A 20805-nucleotide genomic window follows, 5' to 3' on the forward strand; every position below is an offset into this window, starting at 1 on the left:
GATGTCACTGCTAATGATGTCACTGGTGATGTCGACAGGTAACCCTGTACAGCAGGGATGCTCAAATGTGGGCCTCAAGGCCAGTAATACTGCTGGTAACAAGGCTGCTGCCACTGACTGATTAATGCCAGCAACTGGCCAGAGATTTAACTCACCTATTGTCCCAGGTGTCTGTTAGGGGGACTAGAACCCCCCCACATATTTTAATCTTTGCTCAAGCTTTTCACATATTCACCTGAGCTGATGCATTTAACAGCCATTGTAACCATAAACCAGAAAGATATAACCATTTAAAGGCCTACAGGTATTATGGAAACACATCATACACATGAACCTGAGAGACCCCTCAAAAGGTCCACACCGGACTACAGGAGAGCACATCCTCTCTTCGACGTAGCATTCCACCACAACTCGGCACGATACTATGAATCTCTGCATGCTGAGGAAATTCCCAGGGAGCACCCAAGGAATTCCATCAGGCATTCAACCAGAAATTCCAAATTGTGACAAAGGATGATCTTACCTGGCTCTGCCTGAAAGAAAACAAAAGTTGAATTTGGTTGTTTGGAGAAAGTGGGAGGAAGCCATCATAAACTGCCAGCCCACAACGCCTGTGGCTAAAGGTTAAACATGGCGGTACACCTGTGATGGCATAGGCTGTCCCCATATTCCAGGATTCTAATGTCCCCAAACTCAATGATTATAATGTCCCCATATTCCAGGATTATTTCAAGAACAATGTCATGAACACCAGGATTAAATCAAAGCCTTCCCCGGAAACCACAATTACCATATCGAAACATAACTGGAAAAAACTGCTGATTCTCAAGGCTGGTTGTCTGTACTTTTGTCTCATCGTCATCTTTGAATGACAAATTCAAATGTCATAAGTATATTAAACAAGCAAGTATACTATTTCACTCAACCCTTCCCATATATTTCATCTTCTTTGTGTACATTTCCTGAAATAAGACAGAGCTTCAGTTATCAGGACATTCGTTACGTTTGGGATCAGAGGCGACCCCGCTGTTCAGTAGGTACTTTTATATCCTTTCTTTTCTTTTCATTACATTTACTACAAAATGTACCATAAATACACCAGTTAATTGATTTTCATACAAAATATACCTGTCCAATATATGGTGTCATTCCCATCACAACAGCAACAATGTTCGTAAATGAAGTTTTTTCGATGCTTGAAAAAAGTTACTTGTCTATCATGGAAAAATGCAGATACAGTCAAGCACATGTCTGATGAGGACAGATATTCCTGAAGTGATGACCTGAAAGTCATGTCCTGTCATTTGGAATTTAATTAAATTGAGAAATAAATTCGAAAAGTTACTGAATTGCTTACTGAACCTACAGAATGTGTCTGATCTCATACGCATATCGTATATAGTGTGGCACACCACCCCATAAAAAATATAAACATATTCATTTATTTGTTTCAAAAATATTCATGTCGCCAATCGTTTCCGTGGGAGGTAAATAAAACAAAAAAAACGCCAGATCTAATTCGCCATTTCTGCTGCTACTCTTACCGCAGTTTACTTGTAATCAATATAATTGTCAGAAAAAATAACATATTAACGATGCTTTAGAAACTCCAACGTCAGGAGAAATGGTTTTCAAGACGTCCGATCTTTCGTCCGGCTGTACAGGTTATCACATTCCATTCATACCGTAAAAGCGAAAACAAGGTATGCAAGACCTGAACCGCCAGGGAACTTCTACCTGCTGCAATTTCACTTTTTGAACATCACTCATGGAGGCCTTTATCAACCGGCGCGATGTGGAAGAAGGGCTCAGAAAACATCAAGACTCGAGAGGAGCAAGCAAGACACAGATCGTTTACCTGGATTATTATCGTATCGCCTCGGTTCGCCTCGGATCTTCGCTCAAACACAAAGCAACTCCGCTTCGCTCGGCGCCGCCGTTGGTTTCCCTAAACGAAAGCACAATAATGCACCTAAAGGCCGTTGGGATGTACTGCACTCTGACGCTCTTGAGCTGGAGCTTTGCTCAAGGGTGCACCTGGATGCAGCCTCGAGAAAAACGCTCTCAAAGCAATTTCAAAGTGGTCAGCTATCACTCCATACAACTGCTTGAACAGATGGTAAGTATCGATTAAAAATTATTCATGACAGACTTACAATATCAAGACATTAGACAAAACTTCTCGACAAGAGGAACCTTATTTTGGGAATATTGTCCTGTGTTCATGGACCTTTTTTCGGGGGGAGTGTTAACATATAAACATAGTATCTTCTCGCCCATAATTGTAATGTCCCATTGCTGTTTCTGAGATTACACATGTTTTCTTCTGAAGGGCGATGGAAATACACAACGAAAAACCAGTGCTCAAGTCCTGAACAGGCTCTACGAACATTCTGAAAATATGCAGGTATTGTTTTAAGATTATCTGATTATATTCACTTTTTTAAATCTCTTTTGTATGTTTGCATCAAACTATTCTGAATCCGGTTAGAATTTCTCCTGACGGCTTTTGAAGAGCACATCTGTCATGCCATGTCCAACACTGACATTACATGACATGTTTCTGTACACAGGCCTAATTTAAGCATTCATGACATTTGAATTTCTATTTATTCAAAAACGTGGACGTATTTACGAAATTGATTTCATTTCAACATGTATCTTTTTTAGTTTTAAGTAACATGAAAACGAAAAAAAAAACTGATGATCTGAAAAGCCTACGCTCAGAATCACGTTTAAATAGCAATATTCCCGAATCTCACATTGAACTAAATGCCAACACGATTTCTCCTGTACAGGCTGAAGAACGCGTCTTCTTCATCCACGAAGTCATAAACAATATAAAAGAGCTCTTTATTAATGGCAAATGTGACACTGTTACTTGGGACCAAAAAAACTTTCAGATGTTCCAACTCAACCTCGATCGTCAGGCTTCGGAGCTGAAACAATGCGTAAGTCAAAACTTTACATCTACTTTTCAGAATAGGCCTACCGGACACGATAAAGAGTATCGCTCATAATCGGCGTAAATTATGTATACTTTTCAATTAAACATTCAAATAACAGTGACTCAACAGGTTTTCCTGATTTTTATATGTATATATATATATATATATTTGTTTTTTTGGCTGCACAGATAAGGACACTCAAGTCCCGGGGATCTCACGCAAGTTCGTTTAAGAAAATAAAAACATATTTCAAGAAAATGCTCCTGGAAAGCAAGGTAAGAATGACGATACAAATCCGTTTTCAATAACATTAAACCAACAATTTGCACTCAATATTAACTGGATTGCTCATTTATTTGTTTGTTGATTCATTGCTTGATAAGATTGCCACGTTGCCAGTTCCCTGACTAAACATATGCATTTAAAACTGGAATTTTCTGTTGTGTACAAAACTTATAGTTCACACTGTTCCATGATGCCAGTTCCAGGTTTCTATCTAGACCCTGATGCAGATACATGGTTTTATGGGGTGAACACAGATACTGCTCAATCCCTATGTTACAGATGTAGGCCCAATTAAACATGATCACATATGTTAGTCTGAATGAACACGTTCTTTTGTTCGCAGAACTACAGCACTGATGACTGGGAGGCAGTCAGAGCCGAAGTCCTCACACATTTACGAAGACTTGATATCCTGGCCAGCATGGAAAAATAGTCCTGGAGGCAAAGACATTGATTTACAGAAAGCGTAAAAGAACCAATGGACACTCCCAGCACTGCAACATAGGCGCAAAAAGGATTGCGCGTTTCTGTATAACTGTTAAACATATCCTGTGTTGCATCAAATATATGTGTTCATGAAATTTCTATTTATTTATGAATGTGGACTTATTTATACAAATGTTTTAACTTAATTTTTTATGTATTTATACATGTGAACTTATTTATTTAAATGTTTTAATTTATTTTCTATTTATTTATGAATATGGACTTATTTATGTAGATGTCTTACTTTAAACATGCACCTATTTTTAATGGTACTGAAAGAAAAAAGCAAACAAAGCCTGATATTGTGAATGTAATACTAACAAGAAAACAGAAGTGTTATTTTTGAAATGTTTATGCAATTTAATAAAATGTTTATATTCTGAGATTTCTCGCTGTTTTACATTTTGTGAAGATGTTACAATTTGCATGTATTTAAGGGTTGTGGTATTGTCGCACAAAAATTTTCAGTCTGTTCTGGGGCCCTCCATGTAGAGTATATAGCCAAGTCTTTACTCTCAGTGCTGTGATGTCACTGCTAATGATGTCACTGGTGATGTCGACAGGTAACCCTGTACAGCAGGGATGCTCAAATGTGGGCCTCAAGGCCAGTAGTACTGCTGGTAACAAGGCTACTGCCACTGACTGATTAATGCCAGCAACTGGCCAGAGATTTAACTCATCTGCTGTCCCAGGTGTCTGGCAGTGACTGATTAATGCGAGCAACTCGCCACAGATTTAATTCACCTGTTGTCCCAGGTGTCTGTTAGGGGGACTAGAACCCCCCCACATATTTTAATCTTTGCTCAAGCTTTTCCCATATTCACCTGAGCTGATGCATTTAACAGCCATTGTTACCATGAACCAGAAAGATATAACCATTTAAAGGCCTACAGGTATTATGTAAACACATCATACACACAAACCTTAGAGACCCCTCAAAAGGTCCACACCGGACTCCTCGACGTAGCATTCCACCACAACACGGCACGATACTATGAATGGCTGCATGCTGAGGAAATTCCCAGGGAGCACCCAAGGAATTCCATCAGGCATTACACCAGAAATTCCAAATTGTGACAAAGGATGATCTTACCTGGCTTTGCCTGAAAGAAAACAAAAGTTGAATTTGGTTGTTTGGAGAAAGTGGGAGGAAGCCATCATAAACTGCCAGCCCACAACGCCTGTGGCTCACGGTTAAACATGGTGGTAGACCTGTGATGGCAAAGGCTGTCCCCATATTCCAGGATTATAATGTCCCCATATTTAAGGATTATAATGTCCCCATATTTCAGAATTATTTCAAGAACAGTGTCATGAACACCAGGATTAAATCAAGGCCTTCCCCGGAAACCACAATTACCAGATCGAAACATAATTGGAAAAAACAGCTGATTCTCAAGGCTGGTTGTCTGTAATTTTGTCTCATCGTCATCTTTGAATCACAAATCCAAATGTCTTAAGTATATAAATCAAGCAAGTATACTATTTCACTCAACCCTTCCCATGTCTTTCATCATCTTTGTGTAGATCTCTTGAGGCAGAGCTTCAGTTATCAGGACTTTTGTTACATTTGGGCTCAGAGGCGACCCTGCTGGTCAGTGGGTACTTTTATATCCTTCCTTTTCTTTTCATTACATTTACTACAAAATGTACCATAAATACACCAGTTAATTGATTTTGATACAAAATATACCTGTCCCATATATGGTGTCATTCCCATCAGAACAGCAACAATGTTTGTAAATGAAGGTTTTTCGATGCTTGAAAAAGTTACTTGTCTGTCATGGAAAAATGCAGATACAGTCAAGCACATGTCTGATGAGGACAGAGATTCCTGATATATATATATTTATTTATTTATTTTTCCCCAAAAAATTCATGTCGACGATAGTTTGCGCGGGAGGTAAATACATTTTTTAAAAAACGCCAGATCTAATGAGCAATGTCAGCTGCTTCTCTTACCGCAGTTTACTTGTAATCAATAAAATGGTCAGAAAAAACAACATATTAATGACGCTTTAGAAACTCCAACGTCAGGAGAAATGGTTTTCAAGACGTCCTATCTTTCGTCCGACTGTATAGGTTATCAAATTCCATTCATACCGTTGGAGCGAAATACCAGGTAATCATGATCTGAAACCGCCAGGGAACTTCTACCTGCTGCAATTTCACTTTTTGAACATCACTCATGGAGGCCGTTTATCAACCGGCGCGATGTGGAAGAAGGGCTCAGAAAACATCAAGACTCGAGAGGAGCAAGCAAGACACAAATCGCTTACCTGGATTATTATCGTATCGCCTCGGTTCGCCTCGGATCTTCGCTCAAACACAAAGCAACTCCACTTCGCTCGGCGCCGCCGTTGGTTTCCCTAAACGAAAGCACAATAATGCACCTAAAGGCCGTTGGGATGTACTGCACTCTGACGCTCTTGAGCTGGAGCTTTGCTCAAGGGTGCACCTGGATGCAGTCTCGAGAAAAAGGCTCTCAAAGCAATTTCAAAGTGGTCAGCTATCACTCCATACGACTGCTTGAACAGATGGTAAGTATAGATTAAAAATTATTCAAGACAGACTTACAATATCAAGACATTAGACAAAACTTCTCGACAAGAGGGACCTGATTTTGGGAATATTGTCCTGTGTTCATGGACCTTTTTTCGAGGGGAGTGTTAACATGTAAACATATTATCTTCTCGCCCATAATTGTAATGTCCCATTGCTGTTTATCTGTATATCTGCATCTGAAATTACAAATGTTTTCTTCTGAAGGGCGATGGAAATACACAACGAAAAACCAGTGCTCAAATCCTGAACAGGCTCTACGAACATGCTGAAAATATGCAGGTAATGTTTTAAGATTATATGATTATATTCACTTTTTTAAATCTCTTTTGTTTGTCTGCATCAAACTATTCTGAATCCTGTGCGAATTTATCATGAGGGCTTTTCAATCGGGCATGCCATGTCCAGCACTGACATTACATGACATGTTTCTGTATATAGGCCTAATTTATGCATTCATAACATTTTAAATTTCTATTTATTTTAAAATGTGGACGTATTTACGAAATTGATTTCATTTAAACATGTATCCTTTTTAGTTCTAAGTAACATAAAAATGTATTAAAAACTGATGATCTGAGAAGCACACGCTCAGAATCACGTTTAAATAGCAATATTCCCGAATCTCACATTGAACTAAATGCCAACACCATTTGTTTTGTACAGGCTGAAGAACGCATCTTCTTCATCCACGAAGTCATAAACAATATAAAAGAGCTCTTTATTAATGGCAAATGTGACGCTGTTACTTGGGACCAAAAAAACTTTCAGATGTTCCAACTCAACCTCGATCGCCAGGCTTCGGAGCTGAAACAATGCGTAAGTCAAAACTTTACATCTTCTTTTCAGAATAGGCCTAAAGGACACGATAAAGAGTACCGCTGATAATCGGCGTAAATTATGTATAGTTGTCAATTAAACATTTAAATTACAGTGACTCATCAGGTTTTTATTTATTTTATTTTATTTTTTGTCTGCACAGATAAGGATACTCAAGTCCCGGGCATCTCACGCAAGTTCGTTTAAGAAAATAAAAACATATTTCAAGAGAATGCTCCTGGAAAGCAAGGTAAGAATGACGATACAAATCCGTTTTCAATAACATTAAACCAACAATTTGCACTCAATATTAACTGGATGGCTCATTTATTTGTTTGTTTATTGATTAATTGCTTGATAAGATTGCCACGTTGCCAGTTCCCTGACTAAACATATGCATTTAAAACTGGAATTTTCTGTTGTGTACAAAACTTATAGTTCACACTGTTCCATGATGCCAGTTCGAGGTTTCTATCTAGACCCTGATGCAGATACATGGTTTAATGGGGTGAACACAGATACTGCTCACTCCCTATGTTACAGATGTAGGCCCAATTAAACATGATCACATATGTTAGTCTGAATGAACACGTTCTTTTGTTCGCAGAACTACAGCACTGATGACTGGGAGGCAGTCAGAGCCGAAGTCCTCACACATTTACGAAGACTTGATATCCTGGCCAGCATGGAAAAATAGTCCTGGAGGCAAAGACATTGATTTACAGAAAGCGTAAAAGAACCAATGGACACTCCCAGCACTGCAACATAGGCGCAAAAAGGATTGCGCGTTTCTGTATAACTGTTAAACATATCCTGTGTTGCATCAAATATATGTGTTCATGAAATTTCTATTTATTTATGAATGTGGACTTATTTATACAAATGTTTTAACTTAATTTTTTATGTATTTATACATGTGTACTTATTTATTTACATGTTTTAATTTATTTTCTATTTATTTATGAATATGGACTTATTTATGTAGATGTCTTACTTTAAACATGCACCTATTTTTAATGGTACTGAAAGAAAAAAGCAAACAAAGCCTGATATTGTGAATGTAATACTAACAAGAAAACAGAAGTGTTATTTTTGAAATGTTTATGCAATTTAATAAAATGTTTATATTCTGAGATTTCTCGCTGTTTTACATTTTGTGAAGATGTTACAATTTGCATGTATTTAAGGGTTGTGGTATTGTCGCACAAAAATGTTAAGTCTGTTCTGGGGCTCTCCATGTAGTGTATATAGCCAAGTCTTTACTCTCAGTGCTGTGATGTCACTGCTAATGATGTCACTGGTGATGTCGACAGGTAACCCTGTACAGCAGGGATGCTCAAATGTGGGCCTCAAGGCCAGTAATACTGCTGGTAACAAGGCTGCTGCCACTGACTGATTAATGCCAGCAACTGGCCAGAGATTTAACTCACCTATTGTCCCAGGTGTCTGTTAGAGGGACTAGAACCCCCCCACATATTTTAATCTTTGCTCAAGCTTTTCACATATTCACCTGAGCTGATGCATTTAACAGCCATTGTAACCATGAACCGGAAAGATATAACCATTTAAAGGCCTACAGGTATTATGGAAACGCATCATACACATGAACCTGAGAGACTCCTCAAAAGGTCCACACCGGACTACAGGAGAGCACATCCTCTCTTCGACGTAGCATTCCACCACAACTCGGCACGATACTATGAATGTCTGCATGCTGAGGAAATTCCTAGAAAGCACCCAAGGAATTCCATCAGGAATTCAACCAGAAATTCCAAATTGTGACAAAGGATGATCTTACCTGGCTTTGCCTGAAAGAAAACAAAAGTTGAATTTGGTTGTTTGGAGAAAGTGGGAGGAAGCCATCATAAACTGCCAGCCCACAACGCCTGTGGCTAAAGGTTAAACATGGCGGTAGACCTGTGATGGCATAGGCTGTCCCCATATTCCAGGATTCTAATGTCCCCAAACTCAATGATTATAATGTCCCCATATTTCAGGATTATAATGTCCCCATATTTCAGGATTATTTCAAGAACAGTATCATGAACACCAGGATTAAATCAAAGCCTTCCCCGGAAACCACAATAACCAGATCGAAACATAACTGTAAGAAACTGCTGATTCTCAAGGCTGGTTGTCTGTACTTTTGTCTCATATTCATCTTTGAACGACAAATTCAAATGTCATAAGTATATTAATCAAGCAAGTATACTATTTCACTCATCCCTTCCCATATATTTCATCTTCTTTGTGTACATTTCCTGAAATAAGCCAGAGCTTCAGTTATCAGGACATTCATTACGTTCGGGCTCAGAGGCGACCCTGCTGGTCAGTGGGTACTTTTATATCCTTTCTTTTCTTTTCATTACATTTACTACAAAATGTACCATAAATACACCAGCTAATTTATTTTGATTCAAAATATACCAGTCCCATATATGGTGTCATTCCCATCACAACAGCAACAATGTTTGTAAATAAAGTTTTTCCAATGCTTGAAAAAAGTTACTTGTCTTTCATGGAAAAATTCAGATACAGTCAAGCACATGTCTGATGAGGACAGAGATTCCTGAAGTGATGACCTGAAAGTCATGTCCTGTCATTTCGAATTTAATTCAATTGAGAAATGAATTCGAAAAGTTACTGAATTGCTTACTGAACCTGTAGTATATGTCTGATCTCATACGTATATCGGATATATTGTGGCACACCACCCCATAAATAACATAAACATATTCTTTCACTTTTTTCAAAAATATTAATGTCGTCAATAGTTTGCGTGGTAAATAAAATTTAAAAAAGGCCAGATCTAATGAGCCATTTCGGCTGCTACCTCTGACCGCAGTTTACTTGTAATCAATAAAATAGTCAGAAAAAACAACATATTAATGACGCTTTAGAAACTCCAACGTCAGGAGAAATGGTTTTCAAGACGTCCGATCTTTCGTCCGGCTGTATAGGTTATCACATTCCATTCATACCTTAAAAGCGAAAACAAGGTATGCATGACCTGAAACCGCCAGGGAACTTCTACCTGCTGCAATTTCACTTTTTGAATATCACTCATGGAGGCCGTTTATCAACCGGCGCGATGTGGAAGAAGGGCTCAGAAAACATCAAGACTCGAGAGGAGCAAGCAAGACACAGACGCTTACCTGGATTATTATCGTATCGCCTCGGTTCGGCTCGGATCTTCGCTCAAACACAAAGCAACTCCAATTCGCTCGGCGCCGCCGTTGGTTTCCCTAAACGAAAGCACAATAATGCACCTAAAGGCCGTTTGGATGTACTGCACTCTGACGCTCTTGAGCTGGAGCTTTGCTCAAGGGTGCACCTGGATGCAGCCTCGAGAAAAAGGCTCTCAAAGCAATTTCAAAGTGGTCAGCTATCACTCCATACAACTGCTTGAACAGATGGTAAGTATCGATTAAAAATGATTCATGACAGACTTACAATATCAAGATATTAGACAAAACTTCTCGACAAGAGGAACCTTATTTTGGGAATATTGTCCTGTGTTCTTGGACCTTTTTTCGGGGGGAGTGTTAACATGTAAACATATTATCCTCTCAGCCTTTATTGTAATGTCCCATTGCTGTTTCTGAAATTATACATTTTGTCTTCTGAAGGGCGATGCAGTTACACAACGAAAATCCAGTGCTCAAATGCTGAACAGGCTCTACGAACACGCCAAACATGTGCAGGTATTGTCTTCAGATTATATTAACATTTTAATATATTCATATATATCGCATTTCTTTTGATGGCCTTCTCATGAGTATAACATCATATGTTTCTGCATATGTAATTTTTTTTATTTCTATTTAGTTTAATATGTGCACGTATTCATGCATTAGTTTTAAACATGCATCTGTTTTACTGGCACTCAAAGTTACCGACGAAAGGTAAAAACTGATGATACCAATACTCCAGAATCCCACATTGAACTAAATGCCAACACGATCTCTCCCTTACAGGCTGAAGAACGCGTCATCTTCATCTACGAAGTCATAAACAATATAAAAGAGCTGTTTATTAATGGCAAATGTGACGCTGTTACTTGGGACCAAAAAAAGTTTCTGATGTTCCAACTCAACCTCGATCGTCAGGCTTCGGAGCTGAAACAATGCGTAAGACGAATCTACTTTTCAGAATATACCTCCGGGAAACGATAAAGAGTACCGCTGATAATCGGCTTAAATGATGTTCATTCTTGTATTCTTGTCAATGAAACATTGAAATGACAGTGGCTTATGACGTTTTCCTGTTTTTTTCTTCCATCTGCACAGATAGAAGCACTGAAGTCCCGGGCTTCTTACGCAAGTTCGTTTAAGAAAATAAAAACGTATTTCAAGAAAATGCTTCAGGAAAGCAAGGTAAGAATGACGATAAGAATCTGTTTTCAACCACATTAAACCAAAATACATCAATCAATCTTCACTCGATTATTTATTTATTTGTTTGTTTGTTTATTGATTGGTTGCCGTAAAAAACTGTCATTTTCCGTTGTGTAAACAACTTACATGATGCCAGTTCCAGGTTTCTATCTAGACCCTGATGCAGATACATAGTTTTATGGGGTGAACACAGATACTGCTCACTCCCTATGTTACAGATGTAGGCCCAATTAAACATTATCACTTTTGTTAGTCTGAATGAACACGTTATTTTTTTTTGCAGAACTACAGCACTGATGACTGGGAGGCAGTCAGAGCCGAAGTCCTCACACATTTACGAAGACTTGATATCCTGGCCAGTATGGAAAAATAGTCCTGGAGGCAAATACATCGATTTACAGAAAGCGTAAAAGAACCGATGGACACTCCCAGCACTGCAACATAGGCGCAAAACGGATGGTGACTGCTGTCGTTGTGTGCGTTTCTGTATAACTGCTAAATGTCATTGTTAAATGAAATCATGTTCTATGTTTCTATATGTCACGTATGTATTTATGAAATTTGAATTCATAAATGTGGATTTATTTATGTAAATGTTTTTATTTATTTTCTATGTATTTATAATTGTGGATAGTATTTATGTAAAGCTCTAGTCTATTTATTTAAAAAAAAGAAAACTTATTTATGTGGTTGTCTTACTTTGAACATGCACCTGTTTTTAATGGTACTGACAGAAAAAATGTTTACAGTGTGAATGGAATATTAAAAACACTGAAGTGTTATTTTTAAATGTTTCCAATAAACATTTTCTATTCTTAGAATTCTTCTTCGAATATGTCACTATTTGCATGTATTTATCATATATTTACATTGTTCTGAATTATTTATTTTTTTTAACAATAATTTATCTGACACTTTTATCCAAAGCGACTTACAGTTGATTTGACTTAACCAGGGGGAAATCCCCTCAGGAGCAATGTTGGGTAATGGTCTTACTCAAGGGCCCAATTGCTGTGTGTATCTTCGTGTGGCTACACCGGGGATCAAACCACCAACTTTTTGGGTCCCAGTCATGAATCTTCGCCACAAAATTGTACGACACAGCTGCTTTAGATCCACGTTGACATCAGGATTTACACCGAAGGAGGAGTTAAAAGTTTAAGAATGGGAGTGATGCCATCCCGGTAGGGGGGGTGGGTTTATTTGCAGCCTGAGTGGGAGGAATAGATCTTGATCTCTGCCCAAGCTCATGTGTTTCACAGCCACAAACCCAACAGATATAACCAAACAAAGGGCCGCTGTATTGAAATCAAGCACATAATCAGATCCACACCGGACTACAGGAGTGCCCGTGCGCCCTTCTGAAGGGAAATTCCATGGCAACTCGGCATGATACTATCAATGGCAGCATGCTGAGGAAAATTCCCAGGGAGCACCAAGAAATTCCACAAGGAATTTCACCTTGTGACAGCAGATTATGCTCTTTCCCTGGGCTCACCAACAAAACAAAAATATGTTTGTGTATAAAGTGAAATACATTTCTGTACAAAACTTTTAAGCACAAATAATTGTTTGCACATTGCTACACAATATGCCATCCTCTACTTTCTCTCCAGTCACAGTCTGCAACTGCAGCTTTTCCTCAAGGTGAAGTCACGTTTCCAAGTCTTTTTTTTTTTTTTTTTTAAAGATATTTTTTAGGCCTTTTTCAGCTTTATTGGACAGTATATAGTATAGAGAGACAGGAAGAATGGGAGCGAGTGAGAGGGGAAGACATGCGACAAATGTCGGACGGACGCATTCGAACCTGCCGACGTCGCGGCTCGCAATGAGCATGCGGTCAGTGCTCTGCAGGCTGCGCCACCGAGACACCCCACGTCCCCAAGTCTAAATCCTGTTAGAAGGGATAGTGCTTCCATTGTGTTTGGATCTTTGGACCCCAACAGTTTAATTATTTTTGCAACCAAAACATTTTGTCTCTTTGTGTGTTGCCATCTTATAAATCTGGGATTGTCCGGTTGTATATTTTCTTACATTTTATAAAGTTAAAGCCCCACATAACACATGCGAAGTTGGTTGATGACATCTGAAAACAGAGCATTATGTTCATTGCATGTTTACCATTTGAAGGTACAATAGGTCAGAATTTTGTGTTTAAACATTATTACAAGACCATTGTAAATCCATTCCTATCGTTGAAAAAGGCTCACTGACATGTTCACTCACCCTCTGCCTGTGTTTATAGTCCTTAAATTCGGGTTTCAAAATATGCAGCTGACAGGCCAGCACTCTGAACCAAAACATCGTAGAGCTGTACATTAATTCAAGCTCATTGGTTGATAAACAATGTTGTGGTTTGAGCGTCTTTATTGATGCAATTCCCCTCTTGACCATTATAAGTCCTAAATTACCTATTGTACCTTCAATCCCACCAAATTATACCACTTGAAAAAAGGTTTTCAGAGATTTCAGACACTGAATTGGGTCAAACTGACCCCATTGACCATTCCTCCAGACGGCTCTCCAACTCAATGATGTTCAAGTCTGGAAACAGAGATGCCCAGTGCAAAACAATAGTTTTTTCAGTTAACCATGTCTTGGTTGATTCTCATGTATACCACCAGGCGTGCTGCTAAAAGGCCCAAAACATCTATTTTTGGACCCGCTGGAGAATTTACTGAGTTTAAAAAGAGCTCCAGTACCCGGAGGTGCAAAAACCCCCATGACATCAAATCAGGGATCCAGCACCATATTTCAGCACAGGTGCACACTGGGAGGAGGACACGACTGATGTGCTCTGGCAAAAGGTTTCAGTCCTGCTAAGAAAACCCCAGATGCTTATTTTGGTCAATTTCTTTCAACGAACCCACCCAAAAAGTTGTGTTCGCATCTGATGCAAGATTTGACAACATTTTGCAATAAATGCAATCGACACTTCTGTTGCCCGTAATCTATATGAAAGAAGGATACAATAATACTAATTCTATTCGGTGGGTCACGGTTAATTTCAGAAGAAAGGATACGGTCGAAACATAAACCAGCACAAAATAAATATTCACAAATGATTTGACGGAATTTCCTACGACTAGACATATTTTGCACCATAATTCACTGAAAAACGTTAGATCAAATTCTTCATCATTCTTCACGCTGAAATCAGATGCGTTAAAGCATACCTCCATGTCAAGACATTTCTATTACTTTCAACACAGTCTGTTCGTAACTCGTAAATTGTACATTTGTAATACAAAAGTTATAAATTTGACACAAAATGCGTTGTAAGTCACACAAAAATGATGTTGGTCACGTGAAAAAAAGACATTTGATTCAACGAGGCTAAGTCAAATGTTGCCTTGTTATCTCTATCTCTGGGAAATTGTGCGAAAGGAACTCGTCCGCACCCTGCTTTATCATTGAACACAAGCCAGAGAAACTTGCTTTGGCCAAAAATAATATGAGGTCCATTTATTTGAGATGAATGGAAGGATGAATGGATTTCTTGATAGTATTTATTTACACGTTTTCTTGTTTCCTATACTTATCTATTAGAAATGTTAAATAAATGTAGTCACCTTCACGGAATGAAATAAAATGCTATTTCAATTTCAATTTAATGAACTTTTTTCATTATTATCGTAATCAGCGGTAGCAAATCTTTAAATAGCCCCTAATTTTTGCAATAGCATAATCGCATATGTATTTTAAATAACTCACTATCAGCTGTCTCAAAAAACAGATGCACAAAAGCCTGAATGTAATCTAATTTGGGAAGTTTCAGCGCTGTGAACAGTTCACAGGTGCAAAGCGACACACGTCACGATACTGCAGTTGCCAACTGGCGCATCTTCCTGGAAAGCGTAATAACGGTGAACCCCCGAAGCTGAAGAATACGATGGAATAACATGACTATCCGTTGTAGTACAGATACATTATCGCAAAAATTACATTTTATGACATAATTGCAAATTAAGACATTTCTAGAGATTTTTCAAGAGACATTTTAATCGGTGCGATTAAAGTTTATCTTTATTAAAGTATATTAAAAGTATTTATTAAAGTATATATATAGATATACACTTTATTAAAGTAGTGGGCACTTTATTAGGTTTTTATTTCACTTTGACTTATTGGACTTCCGCTGCTGTAAACTCTCCACAGAGATTTGAGGCGTCGTGTGTTTTAGAGATGTTGTCCGGCATACCACTGTTGTAATGTGTGGTTATTTGCGTTACTGTCACATTCCTGTCAGCTTTGACCAGTCTGGCCATTCTCCTCTGACGTCTCTCATTAAAAAAGCGTTTCTGTCTGCAGAACTGCTGCTCACAGGATTTTTTTTTGCACCATTATTTGCAAACTCTAGAGACTAGTGTGCGTGAAAATCCGAGAAGATGACACCAACAATCATTCACGGTCAAGTCACTAAGATCACGTTTTGCCTCATTCTGATGGTTGATGTGAAAATGGTAACTGACGCTCCCAACCCGTATCTGCATCGATTGTATGCTGCCACAGAACACAATTGGCTGATTAGATAATCGTATGAATAAGTAGGTGTTCCTAATAAAGTGCTCAGTGAGTGTACATAAAGATAATAATACTACAATTACGCCGGATGACGCGAGAGCGGAACTACACTGGGAACCACCTGCAACAGGCAGTTGATAATCTTTGAGCTAAGTTTGTAAGTGGAGGAGCGGCTTGCCTCTTTTCTGGAGTTGCCTCATATAAGGAAAATGAAAGCAAAAAGTGTTTCGTCACCATGAGGATCCCCGACGCCATCTTGAGGCGATAGGATGAGGCAATAGTTCTAGGACGATGCAATCTATATATTTTTGCCGTGTAGACCTATAAATGACCTAATCCTGTCGAAAGACAAACGTGCAGTTTTACAATTTGTATACATTTATTTTAAGTTGAGACTTGATCATCGTTGGCTAATTTTTAAATTCACAGCTGCCATTTCCAAACTATAACGATAAGCAAAACGAGCTGCAAAAATGAATTACGTCGATATTCCTGGAGTGCTCTGACACTGTTTTCCATTTAATATAGCCTATAATATTAAAATAACACAATGCCTGTTCACATGACGTTGCACCAGGCGTATGTCGCCAAGAAGACAATTGACAGAACAACCGTTGTCTACAGGCTGTGAGATGATGGGCTTTAAAATAAATTATGGAAATATGCAAAAAATTTCAGGCACACTTTAAATGTTGTTTTGTATGTTTACTGCTTAGGAGTGGAAGATCACGCAATGCAATAGACTGCAGGCTCACTCGCAGTATTTCCCCGCGAAGTTCAGTAGGTGGAAAGTGAAAGAGCATCCCGGAAATTTCACACTTTCTTCGTTTTCCCATTGATTTTGCTTCGTACGATATCCTATAAAAGCCACCATACACAGCCACAATGGGGTACATTTCAAACCTAGAGTCGAAGAAGCAAAGTCAACACTGTAAACCATGGACGCGAGAAAGTTATTCTATCTGTTTATTCTTGGCAGCGCGCAGAACTTCTGTAAAGGCTGTGACTGGATTCAGGCTGAGCATGGATTTTGGCGGGTGAGCGGCGAATCCCTCTCGCTGATCAATGAGATGGTGAGTTTTCAACAACCGCTTTTTCGCGGTTACTGTTCAGTCATTTTTTCCTAAATTATGCATCCGATTTAATTAAACGAGAAAACCCATTAACAAAATAAAACTTATTGAAGACAACGGGGGTTCTTACTTTCTAATGTTTTATACGGTAGCAAATTCAAATTAATTTAGCCATTTCTTCCAAGAATTCACAGCACATGCTAACGCCTGTGCAGAACACAAAGAAAATGCAATGATTACAGAAAGAAAGAAGAAAAAAAACCACACTGGCCTTGTTCCCTTTCAGTATCAACACATAAAACAGTGCCTTTATTCAGTGTTGCTTCTTGGTAGATGGCTTGTATCCTATTTATCCTGAGCAGATCACCTTGTTAATTTGGAAATTAGGGCTCAGCAGATGCATTTTTTATTAATCCTAAATGTACTTTGTTTTGTAGGGTGGAGAGATGACTGATGATAAAGTACCTGTACCTTTCCCAAGAACCCTGTACAGGCGCATCCAGAAAGCACAGGTATGTATTCATTGCTTCTGACTCATCCAATTAGCAAGTGTGGTCTCGTCTTCCTAAAGACAAGAATTCATAATTCTGAATCAAATTGACAAAACGGTCTAAAGGGGTGTTATGTGCAAGGCAGTTTCTGATTGAGAGATAACATCCACTTGCTTCAGTCCTGATTTATTTTACTTGCATTAGTTTTATTTTGTTTCATTACTTACCTTACTTAAGCATTTACCTTATGTACTGACTTGAATTACCTGAACTACTTACGTTACCTATTTACCCATCCAAAGTGACAATGGAGGTAAACAGTAGAAGGTCAGAAATGGTGTAAATGCACCAGATTTAGCCAAACACTGTTCATTTTCATGTAGTTCCTTGGCAGGTAAACATAAGCCTGAATAATAACCACCATTTTAACAGACCATATGAAATAAACATGCGAGTTAAAGACCATGAAAATCTGTCAATGCGTGCCCCACACTCACTCTCACACTGGACTCATGAATAGGTTAACCAGTCAATGAAAAATGGTTTCTGCTATGCCTCGTGCCATTTGCTGCTTGTTCTTTCACATGTACATAAAAAACCATTACACATACATTTGCAAATCTACAATAGGGCAGGGAGAGGGCAAAATGATCATTACTGTAGCAACTGAATGAAAGTGGGCCTAACACTGAGCCTTGTGGGACCCCTGTTGATAAGTTAAGAGCAGTTGATCTGCTGTCTGCTGTCCACTCAACCACTTCACTAAGCAACTTTTCCTTCCTATGCAGATGGATGACAAAGTCAAATTCCTGCAAACGTCTATTGATCAGATCATCAAACTGTTCCATGGGAATTTGGATGCTGTGACATGGAACAAGCTGAAAGTGGAGCACTTTCTAACTCTCCTTGACCGACAGTCTCGCGAACTTCAGAAATGTGTAAGTAGCTACAGCTCAACAAGAGAACTGACCTGTTGAAAACTTTGCCAAATATGCAGGAAATAAACTTATCCTTTATCTCTCACAGGTTTCTTCTCCAAGCAAGAATGAGAAGAGACTGAATCGATACTTCAGGAAGTTGAAAAAGAATGTCTTAAAGCAGAGGGTAAGTTATTATAATGTTAATAATAATTCATGAAATGCTTTACAGAAAGGACAAAGCAGTAGATACAATGAATAAGTATTGGATTCTATAAACAAAGACAAAAAAAAGAACAAACAGCAGTTAAAGTAATGTTTACACGTATATTTCCACATGCTTATTGGGGTATATATACCCTCAAATGTAGTTACACATAGTATCCACAAACCTATGATAGTAGCCGTGAAGCGGTCCATTTATTTATTCTGTTCTATTTTTCAGAAGTATGACGCACATTCATGGGAACTCATCAGAAAAGAAGTGAGACGGCATCTTCAAAGACTGGACCTGATTTCAGCTGCAATGAAGACACCAGCAAATTAATGACCAAAGCATGGCCTTTACACGTCAATGTGTATGAGAAAGAGTTTACATATGATGGGATCAAAACATTTCACTGTATTTTAAAGTGTATTATTTATCCATAAATGTATTGAATTTATTTATTTATTTATTTATTTATATTTATTCTTACTTTTTTTAAATTATAAAATGTATTTGAAAACAAGTTGAGTATTCCTGTCCAAAGTGTGATTGTGGAAACTAAAAAATAAATGTATATATTTTTTTAAATAAGTTATTTGTGTTTTCTCCCTTTCTGAAGACAACTGAAATGACTGGCCTTCATACGTTATGTACAACACATTTTATTTTTCTCTAAGTGTTGGAACAGTAAAGGTAAAGGAATTTATACCTATTGTTTTCATTCATCATCTCCTGTTAGTCTGTAAGGGGTTAACAGCGTAAAAAGGTGCTACATTATTTTAACATGAACTTTTTCATATACAGAATGGAAATAATAGAGCATGGATACAAAATTTAACTTCAATTTTGATAGATTATTCTTTAGGGAAACGTTATATAGTTGGTGACGTATTATAGGCAGACTTGACTTCAGCTCTTGCGCTCCTAAGAAGAAAGGGGTCCAATAGGCGTCCAGGGAATAGGGACTCAGAGGAACCCTATCTATTTCAACGGTTCTTTGACGGGCAAGATGGTTCAATCTGGAAGCTGTCACGGTTGTAACACCTATGGGACCATAGGTGGTTCCATGAAGAAAGGGATAAGGGCCTTGCTCAAGGGCCCAATGGCTGTGCGGATCTTATTGTGACTACACCGGGATTTGAACAACCGACACTGTCCCAGTCATTTACCTCAACCACTACGCTACAGGCATTGTATCAGTGCATTGTATGTGCAAGTTTTGCTTGTGTATTGTGTCACCACGAAATCAGGAAAATGTGTTCATATATAGCCTCTACAATATTCGCCAAATCCATCATCTCCTGATGGAGAAAGCCACCAAGCTCCTAGTCCAGGCGCTTGTCATTTCCCGCCTGGATTACTGCAACTCCTTCCTAGCCGGGCTCCTAGCTTGTGCCATCAAGCCCCTCCAGCTGGTCCAGAATGCTGCAGCCCGCCTGATCACCAGTCAGCCCAGATCGGCTCATGTCACCCCACTCCTCATTGGCCTCCACTGGCTTCCAATTGCCACACGCATCCCATTCAAGGCCCTAGTGTTGGCATTTCAGGCTGCTAAGGGGACTGCCCCACCTTACATCCAATCCTTAATCACTCCCTACTCCCCAGCTAGACCACTCCGGTCTGCCAGCTCTGGTCGCATGATGGTTCCCTCACAATGAGCACCTGATGGTCGAGATGCATGTTCACGCCTGTTTTCCGTTCTAGTCCCTCAGTGGTGGAATGACTTGCCTACCACTGTCAGGACAACAGAATCCCTCCCTCTATTTCAACGCATACTAAAAACACACCTTTTCAAACTGTACCTTAGTCCTCCCCCCTGACCCCACCCAACCCCCCCCACCCCACCCCTTTCTGATATCCCTCTCATCTAACCTCTTGAGCAGTCAATATGACGGTATAATCAAATATTGTACAATTAGCCTCATCTGTGGTGATACGGTTGGTTCTGCAATAGTCTGTTAAGATAAAACGATGCTAAGTCTGTTTACATAACGTTGCACCAGACGTGGTGAAATCGGCTACAAACGCCGTACGTATGCTACTGGGAAGCCTGGAAGACAATCTACTGAACAAGCCGTCCTCTACGCGTTGTTAA

At 38.9% G+C, this 20805-nt stretch overlaps 4 protein-coding genes across 4 annotated transcripts; all 4 read left to right on the forward strand.

The window, feature by feature from the left end:
- The first annotated feature begins 1966 nt into the window (after positions 1–1966).
- Positions 1967–3666, forward strand: LOC133114355 (interferon a3-like). The gene is made up of 5 exons (XM_061223660.1): positions 1967–2119; positions 2333–2407; positions 2799–2951; positions 3137–3223; positions 3577–3666. Exons 1-5 carry the CDS (start codon positions 1967–1969, stop codon positions 3664–3666), a joined length of 558 nt encoding a protein of 185 aa, XP_061079644.1.
- Positions 3667–6106: 2440 nt separating this feature from the next.
- On the forward strand, positions 6107–7797 carry LOC133114354 (interferon a3-like). The gene is made up of 5 exons (XM_061223659.1): positions 6107–6259; positions 6489–6563; positions 6948–7100; positions 7264–7350; positions 7708–7797. The coding sequence occupies exons 1-5, from the start codon at positions 6107–6109 to the stop codon at positions 7795–7797; spliced, it is 558 nt and encodes a 185-aa protein (XP_061079643.1).
- Positions 7798–10363: 2566 nt separating this feature from the next.
- Positions 10364–11870, forward strand: LOC133115218 (interferon a3-like). Its single transcript, XM_061225014.1, has 5 exons — positions 10364–10516; positions 10730–10804; positions 11078–11230; positions 11390–11476; positions 11781–11870. The coding sequence occupies exons 1-5, from the start codon at positions 10364–10366 to the stop codon at positions 11868–11870; spliced, it is 558 nt and encodes a 185-aa protein (XP_061080998.1).
- Positions 11871–16959: 5089 nt separating this feature from the next.
- Positions 16960–19049, forward strand: LOC133115219 (interferon a3-like). Its single transcript, XM_061225015.1, has 5 exons — positions 16960–17094; positions 17532–17606; positions 18374–18523; positions 18612–18689; positions 18948–19049. The coding sequence occupies exons 1-5, from the start codon at positions 16960–16962 to the stop codon at positions 19047–19049; spliced, it is 540 nt and encodes a 179-aa protein (XP_061080999.1).
- The last annotated feature ends 1756 nt before the right edge of the window (positions 19050–20805 follow it).

This window comes from Conger conger, chromosome 16 (genome assembly GCF_963514075.1).
Source record: "Conger conger chromosome 16, fConCon1.1, whole genome shotgun sequence".
Taxonomy (NCBI): domain Eukaryota; kingdom Metazoa; phylum Chordata; class Actinopteri; order Anguilliformes; family Congridae; genus Conger; species Conger conger.

Excerpts from the sequence above, each read along its gene's own strand:
- LOC133114354 (XM_061223659.1), top strand. The coding sequence starts at position 6,107 with ATGCACCTAAAGGCCGTTGGGATGTACTGCACTCTGACGCTCTTGAGC. Across the intron at positions 6,260-6,488 it reads TACGACTGCTTGAACAGATG|GGCGATGGAAATACACAACG; the intron begins GTAAGTATAGAT and ends TTTCTTCTGAAG. Across the intron at positions 7,101-7,263 it reads CTTCGGAGCTGAAACAATGC|ATAAGGATACTCAAGTCCCG; the intron begins GTAAGTCAAAAC and ends TTGTCTGCACAG.
- LOC133115218 (XM_061225014.1), top strand. The coding sequence starts at position 10,364 with ATGCACCTAAAGGCCGTTTGGATGTACTGCACTCTGACGCTCTTGAGC. Across the intron at positions 11,231-11,389 it reads CTTCGGAGCTGAAACAATGC|ATAGAAGCACTGAAGTCCCG; the intron begins GTAAGACGAATC and ends CCATCTGCACAG. Across the intron at positions 11,477-11,780 it reads AAATGCTTCAGGAAAGCAAG|AACTACAGCACTGATGACTG; the intron begins GTAAGAATGACG and ends TTTTTTTTGCAG.
- LOC133115219 (XM_061225015.1), top strand. The coding sequence starts at position 16,960 with ATGGACGCGAGAAAGTTATTCTATCTGTTTATTCTTGGCAGCGCGCAG. Across the intron at positions 17,607-18,373 it reads GGCGCATCCAGAAAGCACAG|ATGGATGACAAAGTCAAATT; the intron begins GTATGTATTCAT and ends CTTCCTATGCAG. Across the intron at positions 18,524-18,611 it reads CTCGCGAACTTCAGAAATGT|GTTTCTTCTCCAAGCAAGAA; the intron begins GTAAGTAGCTAC and ends TATCTCTCACAG.
- LOC133114355 (XM_061223660.1), top strand. The coding sequence starts at position 1,967 with ATGCACCTAAAGGCCGTTGGGATGTACTGCACTCTGACGCTCTTGAGC. Across the intron at positions 2,120-2,332 it reads TACAACTGCTTGAACAGATG|GGCGATGGAAATACACAACG; the intron begins GTAAGTATCGAT and ends TTTCTTCTGAAG. Across the intron at positions 3,224-3,576 it reads AAATGCTCCTGGAAAGCAAG|AACTACAGCACTGATGACTG; the intron begins GTAAGAATGACG and ends TTTTGTTCGCAG.